The following is a 17372-nucleotide window of genomic DNA, read 5'->3' as shown; positions in this document are numbered from 1 at the left end:
TAACAAACCTTGTTTGCTCTCATTTAGCAGCTCAAACTTCTCCAAATGCCTCTCATTTTTTTCCTGATTATTGCTTATGTAACAACTTTATGAAGAAGGTATTTTATAAAGAATTGTCTTTTAATAAGATGAACAAATTTCTTCTGCTGGTTAAATGCCTAGAAATTTAGATTTCTTAAACATGATTTTTCATTCAACAAATCAGGTTGACTTTGCTTATTATGATATTCTAAGTGCCCTTTAAATGATGGGTTCTAATATTTTCCTGTCAAATTATGACAGACTAGTGATTTATAATCTCCCTTTTTTTGTTTTTCTTTAAGTAGCAGTATCACATTTGCTACATTTTAATCTAATGGGACAGTACCAGAGACTATGGAATTTTGGAATATAATCACTAAAACATCCATTATCTCAGCAGTTTCTTTTAGAACCCCAAGCTAGACTCCAGTCCAAGGGATTTTCCCATTTTAGTTCCCTTAATTTCTTCAGCATTTTCTCTTAAGTGAAAATATTTTACAGTCTTCATTGTCATTAGACTCTTGATACCTCTTCACCTCTGCTATATTTGTGTCTTCTCCAGTGAAAACAATAAATGCTTTCTTGCTGTTTGTTTTAAATTTCTCTTATCTTTGTTTCTACAGGAGAAACTCATTTTTGATATTCACTTCCTTCTTACATTGCTATCAAATCTCAAACTTTTCCTTTTAAATTCCTCTTTAATTTACTTAGATTCCTCTTTATGAAATATTCGGTTATTTGTTTGCTTCCTAAAACTCTTCCAATTCTCAGTTTTACCACTCTTAAGCAACTTTATCAGTCTGTTCTGTTAATCTAACACTATAATTAACCTCTATAGCCATGGTGGGATTAATTTCTTGTAAAGTTTTTATTTCTCATTTGAAATATTTGAAGAATTTTGAAATATTTATTTAAATGCTTGCCATTATTTAGCAGGTTCAGGAATCTGGTTTCCATCTGATATGCTTCTTATCAATTGCATACATAATTCTATCACATTATGACCATATTTTCCAAGAGGATCCTTTACCGATTAACCCTGTCTCATTAAACAAAATCTAAAGAAAAACAGCTCTCTTGAATCCACTATGTATTGCACTGAATAAATGTCCCAAATAAATTCTATGAATTCATAAAGTAAATTATGTTTGCCAATTTGATTCATTCAGTCTATTTGCAATTTGGAGTCCCTCATAACTTTTGTATTACCTTCCCACAAGCTATTCTTAGTTCTCAATTAACTAACCTACCCAGTTGCTGTCATTGGAAACATTTGAACCACTTTAACAAGTGTTTTTTTTGTCCCTCTGAGCTCTCATCTCCACCTATGCATTTTATTCTTTTGGGCCAAATCATTGTTCATCCTACCCTTTTGCCTTTCTCTTTATCTGTCCTTTCAAAATGAAATCTATCCAATAATATTTAAGTCCCAGCCCTGATCACCATGTAAGCAAACAATCTCTGTAACAGTTACTAGGTCAAAGCAAAGCAATCTATCTCTATTTTTTCCCATTAACTTAATGCCCTCAGATACCCACTTTTAACTTTTCAAATCTTTGCTTTTGGATTTTATTTTATTTACTGATGCACTTGAACAAAACAGCAATCTGAGGAACAACCAATGGGTTTTGAACTTTTCCATTAAAATATATCTTTCGCCTCACTTAAAACCTATCCCCAGCTTCCTTAATTTAAAGCCTTTTCTGAAGCCCTAATTAACTAAATTGCCAAAGCTTTTCTATTGGGAGCCCATGCTAACAATAGCTTTCTCTCAGTATAGGTTCCAGCATCACACAAATCAAAACTCCCTTTTCTCTGTTCTGTTCAAATTAGGGCTATTAAGCAATTAAAATTAGCCATGAGATAATGAAATATAAAATGTACTGTGAGATAATAACACTAATATTTTTGTATCATTCTACATTTTCAAATATTGATTTCAATACAAAGAATACAATGCAGTATACTCAGTTTATTACTACTGATTTCAAACATCTGATTAGTAAAAAGGAAGATTTTTCATGCTGTCAATTAATTTCCATTAACAAACATGATCAACACAAATGCAACTTAATGATTTCTTTAACTCTTCAATCTCATTCTACAGCTTTTAAAAAATATACAATATGCAGCACACTGGCCACATCCAGCACACTGTGATATCTCCAATCCCCACTCCTCCTGATGGTCATGAAGCATGAAACAAACTCTTCTTCTGGAGACTTAAAGATTTTTTAAAAATGTGCAAGACTGAAGTCATGACCTGTGGCTGTATATTGTCAATAAAAATTATTGAAAATATCACTTAATACCACGAAACCCCCTAAAAACTGCAAAAATCCACTACTGTCTAGTTTAAACAATATGCAGGCTTTTCATATAGATCAAAAAGTTGTTCAGTCTTTTCTTGTTTCTCTCTGGCATTCAAATCACATGGTTCCCAATTTTTGATTCCCAGATTCAGAATGCACACCATTTGTCACTCAATTTTATTTTCTGTCTGAATCTCAGTCAAGATTTCCAGTTGTTCCTTTAATACCCTAGGCATTGCTCAGGACCTGCCCTGAGCAATACCCTAGGCATTGCTCAGGACCTGCCCTGAGCATCTTCAAAGTTACACCATATTGCTCCTGTCACCAACATTCTATATTATGGGTGTGAATGATACAAGCATCACCCCAGCTCTAATAATTGAATGCCAATCCCCTCTTTGCCATATTGTTATTTATCAAGTGATGGTACAAGAGAAGCAGCACCATCAAGTGGCTGAAAGAAGGGAGATGGGAGAATCTGGCTACCCAAATTGTTGGATTCAGGATCAGATAAACATTTGGCTAAATCACCCAAATTGGGTTGGGCTGTTCCAGTCCATCTCAGTATTTTATCCAGGTTTGAACATTTTGGTTAATAATATTGTCCATCTTCTATGTTTTATTTCCAAGTGAATGAATAGCACATCAATAATTTTATGTCACAGCAATGTTTGGGCTAACTATGGAAAAAAAATAAGAACCCTAGCTTGGGTTGGGTTCAGAAAGGCCATAGTTAGTTTGGGTTTTAACCTCATGCTCAAGTAGACCTCTCAATGAAAGTAAGCTTTGGAGAGCCTTCAACACCCAACATAAGACTGATTAAATCACATCAAATGTGATATCTGACAAAGTGAAAGGCAAGTGAATTGGAGGCTGCAGCTGTCTCTTCAGCTGATGACTGAAGGTAAGAGGACCAATGGTGGCATACATAAAATATGAGGTGCACAAGAGTAGATGCTCAATAGCACTGGGAGAGAAGAAAGAGAGAGAGAAGAAAGAGAGAGAGAAGAAAGAGAGAGAGAAGAAAGAGAGAGAGAAGAAAGAGAGAGAGAAGAAAGAGAGAGAGAAGAAAGAGAGAGAGAAGAAAGAGAGAGAGAAGAAAGAGAGAGAGAAGAAAGAGAGAGAGAAGAAAGAGAGAGAGAAGAAAGAGAGAGAGAAGAAAGAGAGAGAGAAGAAAGAGAGAGAGAAGAAAGAGAGAGAGAAGAAAGAGAGAGAGAAGAAAGAGAGAGAGAAGAAAGAGAGAGAGAAGAAAGAGAGAGAGAAGAAAGAGAGAGAGAAGAAAGAGAGAGAGAAGAAAGAGAGAGAGAAGAAAGAGAGAGAGAAGAAAGAGAGAGAGAGAGGCAAAGCCATGGAGGGATCAGAAATCAAGAATTTTAAAAGCAAGGCTTTGCTTCATTATGATTCAATGAAAGGCAATGCACAGGTGTGAGGCAGGCACGGTAGTGTAACGGTTAGCATAACACTTTTACAGCGCCAGTGACCCAGGTTCAATTCCGGCTGCTGTCTGTAAGGAGTTTGTATGTTCTCCCCATGTCTGCATGGGTTTTCTCCAGATGCTCCGGTTTCCTCCCACATTCCAAACACACATGGGTTAGGAAGTTGTGGGCATGCTATGTTGGCGCGAGAAGCATGGATACATTTGGGGGCTGCCCCCAGAACACTACGCAAAGATGCATTTCACTGTGTGTTACGATGCACATGTGACTAATAAAGATATGTTATCTTATCAAATTAGGTAGAAGTTAAGAGAAGGCAACAGCTTAACTTGCAATTTTACAGAGGATAAATTGTGAAATGCCAGCCAGGAGTAGCCAAAGTCTAGAGGTAATAAAGGCATGGATGAGAGTTTCATCAGCAGATAAGACAAAGGAGGAACACAGTCACTGATCTTACTGAGGGAGAAATAGGCAGTCACAAACACAGTCAAAAAGTCATCAAGGAGTGAAATTTGGTACCAATACTGAAATACTTAACCTCTGAATAGTACTTGGGATTGGGATGAAGTTAGTGGCAAGGAAAGTTTGTCAAAGGGATGAAAGACAATGGTGACAAGAATGGTTATACATATTTTAGTGAAGATAATATCCTGTTACTGTAATATTTCTGCTCCACATTATTCAGCTGCAAATGAACATTTAATATGCATTCTACAGTTTAATATAGGATAACATTATTCTGAGAAGCTCAATGATGAAAGTCATGCAAGGTATTTTAGATTTTATTTTTGGAAAACATGTTTAAATCCTAGTTATTTTGTTTTTATCTCAGTCATCATTGCCAAAGAGTCAAGGAGCTTATACAGCATAGAAACAGGACCTTCAGTCCAACTCATTCATGCCAACCAAGGTGTTTTCCTGAGCTAGACCTATATGTCTCCATTTGGCCCACATCCTTCTGAATCTTTTCTATCCAGGTACCTGTCCAAATGTCTTTTAAATATTGTAAATGTACCCACTTCTACCACTTCCTCAGATAGCTCATTCCATATGCCCGCTACCTCTGAGTCACGCTTTCGAAAGTTCTGATCCAAATAAGATGATAAAAACTAGACAATCAAAGTCACTGAGGCATTTTTGAGTTGCCTGTCCTGATACACCGATGTAGTGAAAGACCATTTTGTGAAGCATTATTCAGAGGATTGGGTGGGAAAAAGATGCTGTCCCACTCTCCCTATGAATTTTTTTTCCCTAGCTCAAGGTGCAATAACATCGGCATGCTACATGGTTATGGACAGCGGAGAGAAAAAAACAAAGGCATGGTCTATTCATGATGCAAGAATTAACAAAAAGCCTTAGACACAACATCCACAAATCAAACATCTTCTACCAACCTATCCCCACTACCTCAAAAAAGGTCCACAGCAAGAACACGGAAAACATAGACCATTTAACATTTTGTACAAGTCACTTTTCCGTGAATACAAAAATCAAAGATGAAATTTCCCATTGCCGTCAATATGCCTTTGCAGTATTTAACTGTCTGAGGAGCAATGTTTGAAGATCAAGACTTCAAACCCATCACAAAGCTCACGATCAACTAGGCAGCAATGATCTTTGCCCTCCGGTATTCTTGAGACATGGATAACTGAGAGCACCTCAAATCACTGGAGAGATTCCATCACCACTTTTATCTCTCAAAGTTACCATAAAGATAACCAATTCTATACACCTGATTACTTAATAACACAGGTGTCCCTCGTAAGGTAACACATCATTCATTTCTCTAGTATTAGGGATAAAAACATAAAAAATCTTGGAAATTTTATGTAATACTGATTTAATTCTTTATAAACTATTCCACCAATACTGCCTCTTGTGAGAATACCTTCAAAGGCTGTTCACTTTACATGATCCAAGTCTGCACTATACTTCATTTCATAAGTATGGAATAGACAGTTAAGGAAATATATAAAGTGTACCCTTCATAATCATCCAAAAATGCCACCTTCCAAGAATGAAACTCAAATCCCAACCCTAACTCTATCCAGAGAAACAAATAATCTACATAAGCATGATGGAAGCTTGAGGTGAGGTACTGATTAACATCGTAACAACCTCCTGCATATTATGCACCAGATACCTAAAATTCAATACTTGTAACATACTGGAATAGCATACAACTCAGATCTCATCTCAGGAGAGAGTGAGCCATTAGACAGTGAATACCAATACAGTATAAGCACACAACTTTTATTAGTCAAATTTACAAAATAATTGTAAAATATTATTAGTAAAAAATTCAGATTTCAAAAGCCCTAAAAGAAAATCAGATGAGATCCTGAAGATTTCCAAAACTTAAGTTCATTTGAATCCAAATAAATCTTAGTCATTTTCTCATCAAAAGTTATTTTGAAGACTGAAGAAATTGAAGCCCTGATTTTATTGACTAATTATAAAGAATGTTAGCAATGTTACTCATAATGGAACTCCAGAAAAAAGATTTAAACTACATAGATGAAGTCATGTAACTTCACTTTATAGTTCCTACAATTTAGTCTCTAACATGAAAATTGGTTCTTCATTCAGATTAGCGGGGTTGCAAAATATTTTGTGGAAGGAAATGGACCTGCCACTTCCCTCCATAGATGCTGCCTGACCCGATGAGTTCCTCTAGCTTTTTGTGTTGTTCTGGACTCCAGCATCTGCGACCTCTTGTGTCTGCAAATATTTAGTGCTGGCCTTGACAAATAGTAGAAATAATAGAAACCTACAGGTCTAAAGTGAATGAAGATTTCAAAGAAATCAACATCAGCAATAACATGATAATGGAAAAATTGATGGAACTGAAAAACTAAATATTCAGGACCTGATGACCTGGATTCATTTGGTGCCATCTTCCAAAATTCCATAAATTCTGGAATGGTTTCAATGTGTACAATCTGAACTAAAATAATATAAACCTGTTGTTTGCATGAGAGGCAAATTTTTGATTCTCTACTAATCATTAAATAGAAATTCTTTAACAGAAACTTCATAGTAAATTTCTTCAGTCTTCAAAATAACTTTTGATGAGAAAATGACTAAGATTTATTTGAATTCAAATGGACTGAAGTTTTGGAAATCTTCAAAATATAAAAATCAAAATAATCATTTCTGCTATTAACAAACAATGCTCAATAAAATATTTGGAAGAAAATTGTCAATGGGTATTTTAATATTTTTAATGGAAGTGTTAATTTGGTGTAAAACAGAATTTAAAAGTTTATGTAATTATAGATGAAAGGAACTGAATACCTTATTTTAAATCCTCGGATAACATATACAAAGACCTACAAAGCTTTAATTATGGTTTAGTATGCCTTAGAAATCTAACATGCAGAAGATGTGGCCAGTTTTTCATGTATGAAAATATTTGAAGTAAAATAGAAAATAGCAAAATCATGTCTCAAAATGGGGAAAAAAGGAAAATTAATGTGTCAGATGGAGATGCTTTGTTGTGAATAAAGTTCTGTTCTGTTTTGAGAAAAGTGCACAAAAATTCATCTTGCTGGTAGCACGACATGGGTTCTAGCAAACTGGCAGTCTGTTTCACATTCTCTTCAATTTTATTTTGAAAGAAAATTGACATGTGTAAAATGGGTCACCTATTTTCCATCAGCTAAATGGCCAACTTCAAAGTCGTTATTGCTTATTTCCAGAATTTTGTTTTATGTTGGTGTTCCTTTCTGGTTTGATTTACTTGCCAAGGGCTACTGCATTCTTGGTTTGGTGCCATGCTATTTTTAACCTCCAATGATCATGGAAGCAAGTTTTGTATTGCATGAAAACAAAAAATAGTTTCATTCCTGGAAGCAAATGCTGTGTCACTTCAAAATAAATGTTAATATTAAATTGAATTTTCAGTGGTCAGGAATCTACATAAATCCATTTCTAATTTTAATTCTTGCTTACACTTGATGAGCCCTGAATTTACAATAATAAAATTCTGCTAGCATAGAGAAAATAATTTTTATAGAAGGTCAGACTAAAATACCGCTATAATATCATAGTCCAAAAAGGAAAATAGAATTGTTTGTAAATGCAAGAAATAATAGCATTATCTTTTTGAACCAAAACATAAATTGGAGCAGACATGCACTTTTGCCTGTATACAAGTACACTAGCTTCATAATTGCAATATACATGAGAAACACTGCTAAATCAGTTACGTTTCATGTTAATGCATGACTAGAGTTGCAAGGTGTTATTGCAATGACATTATCTATGTCAGAATAATGACCCAATGGCCATTCAAGGGGTGTAGCTATCCAATTACAAACTGACAAACAAACAAAGGCAAAAATTTCACAACAGTGGGTAAAGAGTGAAGAAGTATAAAGTAACAAATACAATGAAAAGATGAGTCTTGCAAAATGGATTTCCTTTACACTTTAATTCTTTGCAAACTGTTTATAATCAGGGTGTTCAATGGACCTTTATGTACATAGCTGCCTTTTTTCTCTTGTTAAGGACAGTTGATTTAAGTGTGACTTGATCAGCAAGTGTATCCACATCCATTTATTCAATAAAATAGAAGTTTAGTATCTCAGCAAATTCTGGAAGAATGTAGTTCATCCAATGAAAAGCAACAAAATTAGTGTGCCCACAGTTTTCCTCAAATGGGTCAATAATCAAAACATTCCCTTTTTTGTTTAAAATACAAAACTACTTTGTGTAAGGAACACCTCAAATACCCTATAAATAAATAAATGGTTTTCAAAATGGCAGTTTGATAATACTTATCATATATCCCATATGAAACTCATCCTAACTGGCTGCAAAAGCAACCACTAAAAAACCTAAATAGTATGATTTGAAACAGTATCAATGTAAATGCTGATAATCAGATGTTATGCGAGTTTCTAACCTTGTGTTCATGTGTCAAAAGTCACTTACAACCAAGTAGCATGTTAACTTTCATGTTAATTACATTTGTTAGGAATTCTATATAGAATTCGAGGTTACATGAAAAAATTTAATTAATCATATTGCACCTAATGAGGCACTAACTGTTAGCTAAGTAAAATAGAAAACAAAAGTCACAAGCCAGTGTTTCAAAATAAGTGAAATATAATGGAAAATCATGTAATTATATCCAAGTGTGATTTCTTTTTCTTTTCAACATATTTAGCGCTAAAATTAACTCAAGATTCTGGTATATAACTTTAATCAGATTTAATTAAGCTGGAAAATTCTTTTACTTTAATTGTTCTTCTTGTTGACTGCCCCCGTTTTCAACAGCTTCTACTAATCATATAAATACATAATACTGCAACACTAGATGGCAGTGCCAGAGGTCAAATTAAAGTGGCCTACATAAATGTCATTTAAAACTTAAGTTTTTTCTAAAGATACTAACTTCGTTAACGAGATCACTGTTTATAATCCTTAACAATTAATCATGTAATTTTAAATTATACTTCAATTAACAGTAATAGAATATTTTAATTGCCCGTGTGAATATTTATGCAAAGTTACAATTTACCATAAACAATGTGTGCAACTTAATTCTACCATGCCGCGGTCCGAGATGAGTAAACACCCTTCCCCTGCCACCCAACCCCGCTGATCCATTAAACAATAATACATCTAAAATGATCAAATAATATAAAGAGTAATTTGTAAAGGGAAAATTGACGCTAAAGGAAGTCCTTGTCGACCTTGTCCCATACGGTGAACCGTAGCAGGTCAGTAAACTCATCTACCGAGTTGCATCTACACATCTAATGACCTTGAGATTGCAACGAGTGGCGGATTCCTCTGTAGTGTAACAAATAACAAGTTTGTTACATTACAGAGGAAACATCTGCACACAACTAATTTGATTCTGTGCTTTTGAAATCATTTCGGGTCAGACAACAGCACCCCCACCCCCAAATCCCCACACAGACCAATTTATAAATTTCCAAAACACTGAAAGTAACTGATGAAATCAAAATGAAATTTACAAGATTCAAACATCGGATGCTCAGCCCTGAACGACAATATTACTTTTATACTGTTAGTTGCACCTCTCAAACAAAAGCTAGCGGCTTCTACGCAACTGCCTTGTGCGTGTTTATTGATTACTTAAAATATACCAAAACAATCAATCACTTAAGATATACAAAAAAAATGGCTCAGCTACCGGCAGCTTTCTTAGCGAAGTCGTTGCTAAGAAAGCCGCCGGCAGTTGGGGCATTCCTGCGGGGCTTGGATCGGGTGCCTTCTGCTGCCCGTTACCGGCAGGTGGCGCTGTTGCTCGATGGCAGAAACTCCCTCAAACTCCGCACCATGAGTAAAGGTCGCCCGGAGACCGGCGGTCAGCCCCGCACCTCAGTCCATCCGCACCCCGGAGCCGGCCGGTCAGCCCCGCACCTCAGCCCGTTCGCACCCCGGAGCCGGCCGGTCAGCCCCGCACCTCAGCCCGTTCGCACCCCGGAGCCGGCCGGTCAGCCCCGCACTTCGGAGCCGGGAGATCAGCCCCGCACCTCAGCCCTTCCGCACCCCGGAACCGGGCGGTCAGTCCCGCACCTCAGCAGCCCGCCTCCAGCCCGGAGCCGGGCGGTCACCTCACCACCACAGCCCGCCCGGAGCCCGCACCCCCGCCGCCCGCCCACAATGCCGTGTGCCGGCAACACAATTCATGTCACCCGCGATACATGCACGGCAGATACTGTGATCCGGCACATACTGTCTCAAAGAAATGTGGTTTGCTGTCAATGCAATGCATCGACCGTGTGGCTACCAAAACCATCGCTATATCGAGTGAAACTTATCCCGTTATTTCCACGACCAAAGGCATCAAAGAGTTGCTGGAGGAGACTGGTGTACTCACCATATTGACTTCAGAAACCATATCTATACTGGCAATGTCTATGTTCATGCCAACCAGCACAGGATCACCTGCAGACAAACAAGACCGTCCGCGATGTTGATTTATTTAACTCTTTGATAATATAACAAAAAATAACTCTTTGATAATATAACAAAAAAATAACACACACACATTTACAATCCGATTCCATGCAGCGTGGTCACCGTTCTCCCCTCCCCCCAATAACGTTTTAAACCACATTTCTTGCAATTAAGCACATCCACAAAACGCACTAGTTCCATGTAACGTTACAGTATGTGACCGGCATTTGATATCTTGCTTTACCCCGCCGAATGTTTCAGGACCAAGGGTGCAGGAAAATGAAAATGGTGCTGAAATGTGGCACTAGATATTAAACTTCATTTAATCTAAGGTGCGAAAGGAGCCGGTCGGGATTCACCTTTGCACCGACCCCTCGCCTGTTCAGTGATTATTTTGAATCCCTCCACCAGAGGAATCTGGTTTAGTAACTAACAGCACAACTTATTTGGGCTGACGTCTGGCCATCAGATCCAGACCCAGGGTGAGAGGAGCCCCATTGAAAGGGACACTGGCCAAACACCTAGTGTGGAACCCAAGCAACTTGTGTCCTAATAATTTTAACTTTTAAATCGTCCTGGATGGGTTAGACGGCAGTCAAGGTGCAAGGGGGGAGGAGGGAGGGGGAAACAAACAAGGAATCACATTAACACACAAAAAAATCTCAAATTACCTCCAAAATCTGGCCTCAAACGGATGTCATATCCCTTCAACAGTCTATCAACGGTCTCCTTCACCAATGACATGTTACTGGGGTCATTGACACTGGATGAGAGAGAAAAAGGAACAGTAATTGACATGTCTTTTTTTTCCTAAAAAGAGAAAAATGAAACATAAATAAATGCCTGGAGTAAGGTGGCATTCTGCAAATGAAGAGGTGCCGACCTCGGGCACCATGGCTTACCTTTGTGCACACACCATCGCCACTAGCAAGGGGAACGACAAAGCCCTAAAGTAGCCCCTTCTCCGGACTCTCAGCATCCCTAAGTTTTGCAGATGAGGTTCGGGGTCTCTCTCTCTTTATTTTTTTCCGGCGAAGACAGCGAGAGAGAGAAAGAGGGAGAGAGAGGGAGAGAGGATCCAACTTATTCTGACCAGTGCAGTAATTCCAAGGTGGGGGCGCCTGCGCACACTCACTCACTCCTCACAACATCAAAGCCCGTGGATGTGGGCAAGCGGCTCCACTCCGCTAAATAAAAATATAACAGCAACTGAGGAGAGGGGTAAGAGGGAGAGAAAACGGAAAGAACGAAATGGGGGAGGAGGGAGGGAGGAGGGGTAGAGAGAGAGGGGGAGGAGAAGAAAAAAACAAGATGTCTGTGGCTGTTCTTTTAAGCAACGCAGTTTTCTCCTTTTTTTTGTTTCCCCCCTCCCTCCCTCCCCCCCCTTGTTTTCTTTTAACCCTGTCTTTAGGTGTCGCCTGTTAGAGCATCTAAAAATGCCGGGGAGGAAGGACACCGTGTGCTTGTCTCTTCCCGAAATCTTGGCGCATGGTGCTGCTTCCAGATCGTTATCCTCGCAGCCGGCTCGTCATTCCCACAGTGGGGAGGGGGGGGGGGGGGTACAAGAATATAAAGGAAATTTGCTTAAATCTGGAGGATGCTCAGTCAGTTTAAAACACGCACTACGCACGGCTTCCTTTGGAAAAAAATAGGGGAGAAAATCGCGGAGATGGGAGCCTGCCAGCTTCCGCCTGGCTCCACATTAATATTCGTGAGCACGCAGGCACACGTCCATCGCCTCTCCCTATCCTCGCTTCTGCTTTTTTTTTGGGGGGGGGGGTCGGTTGGTTAGTAGATATTTTAACTCTTTACATAAAAAAACACGCCCGGCTCGAATGATATTTTAAACACATTTGTCAATCCGTGCGTGTTTGACATGTGGGACGGGAGAGCGTGTTGTTGTTGTTGTTCTCCCCCCACCCTTCCCGCCCGCACGCGGCCAGCCGTTGGCCGTCTCTCCCGCGCGCCCGCCAGCTCGAGCCCAACGGTTTCACGCCACCCGACTAACGGACGCCGGGTCACGTGAGGCCCGGCTCAAGGCGGGAATTCCTTCTCCTCGCCGCTCCCCGCGGTGAGCAAACAAAATGTACGCGTTGGTACCGCCGAGCCCTTCGCCACCGTGCTTTCCCCATCAATATTTACAGAAATCCACCAGAGTGCAGCGTCCTTTTCACTTCAAAAAAAAACCGACCTCGGTACTCTGATGTAACACTGGTGCATGTGCTATATTTCAGTTGGAAATGCCTGTCGTTTTATATGTAGTCATTTCGTTCTCAACATGCCACTATTTTTAATGCAGCTGGTTTTCTTTAAGATTAATTTGAACCCCATCTTTTAAAGGGGCGAAGCAAATGATTTGATTCATTGTTGTGGGTAGTTACCTGCAGGGAGCAGCTCTCGGGGATTTTGAGACTGATTTTTACTACTCAATTACAAATAATCCGCAAGGAGATTTAAACGATCAAATTAAAGCGAAGAACGCACTAGTCTTCAGTTACATCTTTAGGTTTTCAGACTGTAAAATATAAACAAATTCAGTGCTGCGTTGATGGAAGTTGGAGAGCATTTATTGTCCCATTTATCTAAGTTAAATGACTATCTACAATACATATTTACAAATTACAAATGAGGAGTGTTTAATGCATAATAAATTGTGTATTGGTTTGTGCAATTTTGTGCCTGTTTTCGGCTGTCAGGGATTATATTGTTTATTGCTTCTCTAGTGTTATTTCAGAGATGACGTGTTAGTATCGCTAACACATGGAAAGGGGCTTGTTTTAGTTTACACCAGATATCTTGTAGTTTCTAGGAAGAGCTAAACATGTCCAAATCCCGCCATTAGTTCTTTAAATTGAACCCTAACTCTTTAAAGTGCTTGTTTTTCTTTTATTAAAGGCTTCAATGGTTGACATTAACAATTATTCAACCAAAAGGGACAGTTTGCCGGATGTTATCTTGTCAGTTACATGATCATAGATTGTTGAATAAACAAAACAATTACACCTACAGTTTAATCTGAAATAAATGAGGTGGGGAAAAATCCCATTGTGGAAAGCTTTAGGAACCAAAACCATCCCCAATCATTTGTTTTGCATCAGGAAAGGAAGTTTTGTCCAAATATGTGGAAATATCAAGGTAACATTACTGGTTTGCGCATATATGGACAGAACATTCATTACATGACATTTGTGGCTCCTCGGTCTCTCGCTACTTTTAGATCCTGATTCAGGACTTAGTCTAACCAAAAACAATAACAATTATTTATACAACATATTTTGGATAGCAAAACCTAAGCTGCTACACCACAGTGTTGCCAAATGCATTTCAAACCAAGTTACATAATTGGCTTTTAGACCAATTGATTGAAAGTTGGACTAAAGGAGGTTTTAGAAGCATTTTAAAGGGGGAGAGAGGAGAGAGGCTTATGAACAAAGTTATGGAATGCAGCACAAAGCAAGGCCACCAAAAGTGAATTAAATTTGGTGAGGATCAAGAAACTAAAATTAGAAGAGCACAATTACCTTGGGTTTATTAGGATGGTGAAGACTTTGGAACTAAGGAGAGGCAAGGCCATAAAGGGATTTAAAAACAAGGGTAAGAATTTTAAAATATTGCTTAACTGGGATCCAGTGTGTGTTGGTAAGTACAGGGCTGGGAGATGAATGAACTTTTTATGAGTTAGAACATAGACAACAGAGTTCTTAATGACCTCGAGGTTGCCAACAGGAGTGCAAGAGAAGCCAACCAAAAGTGTGTGGGAATAGTCAAATCTAAACATCACAAGGGATGAATGGGGTTTTCAACAACAGATGAGCTGAGCAGGGATAATCAACCAATGTAATGGTGGTAGAAATAAGCAGCATTACTGACGTCACAAATGTATGGTTCAAAACTTATTTTAGGAGCAAACATGACACCAAAGTTAAAAATAATCTGATTCAGTTACCAAGGAGAATGTTAAATTTGGTGCCAGGCTTTGTTAATGGGACCAAGAAGCCAATGTACTTTTTTTCTTCTTCTGAACATTTAGTTGAAAGAAATTTCTGCTGCTCTATTACTGGACATCAGCAAAGCAATCATGGAGACACTGGATGATCATTAGAGTTGGTAAGGTGGAGCCTGTTTTTGCTCGCCCATAGATCTGGTAACTTTGTATTTTCAGATAATACTGGAGAGTGGCAGCATGTAGATGAAACATCGGAGGGACCTAATATATATGCTTGGGGGACACTAGAGGTAAATGGGCTAGTGTTGCAAGAAAAACCATATATTGTGATTATATGGTGCCACTGGATAGTTAAAAATGGAACTAGGTAAGTATAGTCTGAACTAACAAGGTGTAGATTGTCGGAGGAGGATAATGTGATCAGCAGCATTAATAACAACATTTTCTTTCCATGTGAAGATGGGCAAAAAGCATTGTTGGTTTTAAAAGTTTACAAACCTGTAAAGTAGAACAGATTTTGTAATATGGATTCTATTCCTAACATAGTGAATTTGTCATTTCATTCCAGTCACTAAAAGCTGGAAAGCTGCAGACTTGTGCAAAATGGGTCACTGATAAGTAAATCACTCAACCTTTGCTTGGTTATTACATCTAAATGACAGATGTGCAGAGCCAACAAATTCTTTAACGCATTATAAATGGGCTTAAGGAATGAGGTAGACAAATTGCGTTTAATTCTTTATGCCAAAGAGGTGTGGGGGCTGAGTCATTGAATATGTTCAAGCATGAGATAGATTTAAGGGGATCAGATGGAAAAGTGAAGTTGAGGTTAAGAACAGATCAGCCATTGAATGGTAGAGCAGATGCAAGGTGTGGTCAGGTTTGCTCCTGCTCTTTATATGTGTAATCATCTACCTTTTCTCCATATTTTGAGTCATGAGGAATTGTAATGCCAAACTTTTAACTTGGATCTAATTATTTGCAAATTTATTATCATTGAATTCTGTGGTCTCAAGCAAAAATGTACTAATCAAGTTTGCAAAATCTTGCATCTCCTCGTCAAGCTTTGTGAAATGTCTTGGGAACAGCAGAGGGGCAGCATGTAGATAAAAGAAAATAGGAGGGACCTAATGCTTGGGGGACACCAGAGGTATATGTTATATGTGCAGGCACTGGAAGAGAAACCATTTATTGTGATTATATGGTGCCACTGGAGAGTTAAAATGGAACCAGGCAAGTATAGTCTGAACTAACAAGCTAATAGTGTAAGTTGTTGGAGGAGGAGAATGTGATCAACAGCCTCAGTAAAAGTGTTTTTCTTCAATGTGAAAATGTGCAGAAAGCATTGTTGGCTTTAACTGTTTGCAAACCTGTAAAGTAGAACAGACTTTCTAAAATACTGGTGACTGTGGCATATGGGTTCTATTCCTGCATCATTGGTCATAATATTAGAGATTATTAAACAACATTAAAGGATAAACAATGATATGTTTTAGTATGTTTTTGAGAATAGACAGAAAGTAGGTATAAAGCAAATGTTCTTTTTTTTTAGTGGGATGTGTAATACTGCAGAAGGATCTGTTTTGGGGTATCAACTTTTCTCCATATGTATATCCAATCCTGCAGGTCACACTAAATTGAAAGAAAGTACAGTTATTTTTGAAGATAGAAACAAGTTGGAAAGGAATGTAGATTAGGAGACAGCAAAATTACAGCATAATAAGATCATTCTGGGAAATTATAATGACATCCACTTTTATAGAATGACAAATCTGTTTTTTATTCTGTTAGTAAGAGTCTAGGAATTATGTGAGTGCAGCGGTGTCATCTGCAGAGATCACTAAAAGTAAGTGTAAAAATGTAATTAAAAAAGATAATGGAATGTAGAGCTTAATACAAGAGGAGCTGTAAACAAAAATGAGGAAGTGACTTTTAAGTTATGTGGAAACTGAGTTCAGTTTTGGTTATTGGTATTGGTTTATTATTGTCATATGTATCGAGATCCAGTGAAAAGCTTTTGTTTGCATGCCATCTAGACAGATCATTCCATACATAAGTACATCAAGGCAGTACAAAAATGAAAAAAAAATGCAGAATATAGTGTTACAGTTACAAGGTGCAGTGCAGGTAGATAAATAAAGTGCAAAGGCCATGATGAGGTAAACTGAGAGATCAAGAGTTCATCCTTATATAAGAGGTCAAATTCCACAAGATATTCTTTGATGTTATAGTACAGTCCTAATCATAATGAGATTTAAAGACCTGTGTTACAAGGATGAGACAATAGGAAAATAGAGCAGGAGAAGAGCACTTAGCCCCTCAAATCTGTTCCACCATTGATATCATAGGTCATATATCATGACATCCCCATACCCAGTTTTATCCAATCTTCTTTAATAGCTTTAGTGAACAAAAATATAACCTCAGATTTAATATTACCAACTGTTTTATTGAATGCTATTTCCAGAAGACAGTTTCAAGCTTCTGTCACTATTTGTAAAGTGGCTCCTAATTTTGAGCAGTGAGCTAATTGAGATTCTTAAACTAAAAGAGGAATTCAAAAGAAGATCTCTATTGAGGAGTCCAGAACAAGAGGGTATAATCTTAAAATTATGGTGACTGTTTAGATCCAAATCATGATTCACTTTTTTTACACAAGGTGGATGAAATCCTTAAGCTATCTCCCTGAAAAGTCTTTAGATGCTGGGTTAATTGACA

At 38.0% G+C, this 17372-nt stretch overlaps 2 protein-coding genes across 4 annotated transcripts in view; one reads left to right on the top strand and one right to left on the bottom strand.

Annotated features, from left to right (window-relative positions):
- The window catches only part of LOC127569755 (gamma-aminobutyric acid receptor subunit beta-2), a 176992-nt gene extending 165246 nt beyond the window's left edge, over positions 1-11746 (bottom strand). The window contains exons 1-3 of one of the 2 annotated variants that reach the window (XM_052014614.1): positions 11611-11746; positions 11380-11471; positions 10629-10696 (exon numbers count right to left, since the gene is read on the bottom strand). In XM_052014614.1, the coding sequence (XP_051870574.1) occupies positions 10629-10696; positions 11380-11471; positions 11611-11687 (237 nt within the window). In that variant the 5' untranslated portion in view covers positions 11688-11746. Of the gene's footprint in view, positions 1-10628; positions 10697-11379; positions 11472-11610 lie in introns of those variants that run through there. The other variant, XM_052014615.1, reaches the window with a different exon arrangement.
- A 120-nt stretch (positions 11747-11866) lies between these two features.
- LOC127569754 (gamma-aminobutyric acid receptor subunit alpha-6-like) overlaps positions 11867-17372 on the top strand; it is a 40984-nt gene continuing 35478 nt past the window's right edge. Inside the window, exons 1-2 of one of the 2 annotated variants that reach the window (XM_052014611.1) lie at positions 11867-11929; positions 14739-14815. The gene's annotated coding sequence lies outside the window, so the exon portion shown is untranslated. The remainder of the gene's footprint in view (positions 11930-14738; positions 14816-17372) is intronic. The other variant, XM_052014612.1, reaches the window with a different exon arrangement.

This window comes from Pristis pectinata, chromosome 4, assembly GCF_009764475.1.
Source record: "Pristis pectinata isolate sPriPec2 chromosome 4, sPriPec2.1.pri, whole genome shotgun sequence".
Classification (NCBI taxonomy): Eukaryota; Metazoa; Chordata; class Chondrichthyes; order Rhinopristiformes; family Pristidae; genus Pristis; species Pristis pectinata.
The sequence above is the reverse complement of the archived record's forward strand: the minus strand, read 5'-3'. Positions and strand labels throughout refer to the sequence as shown.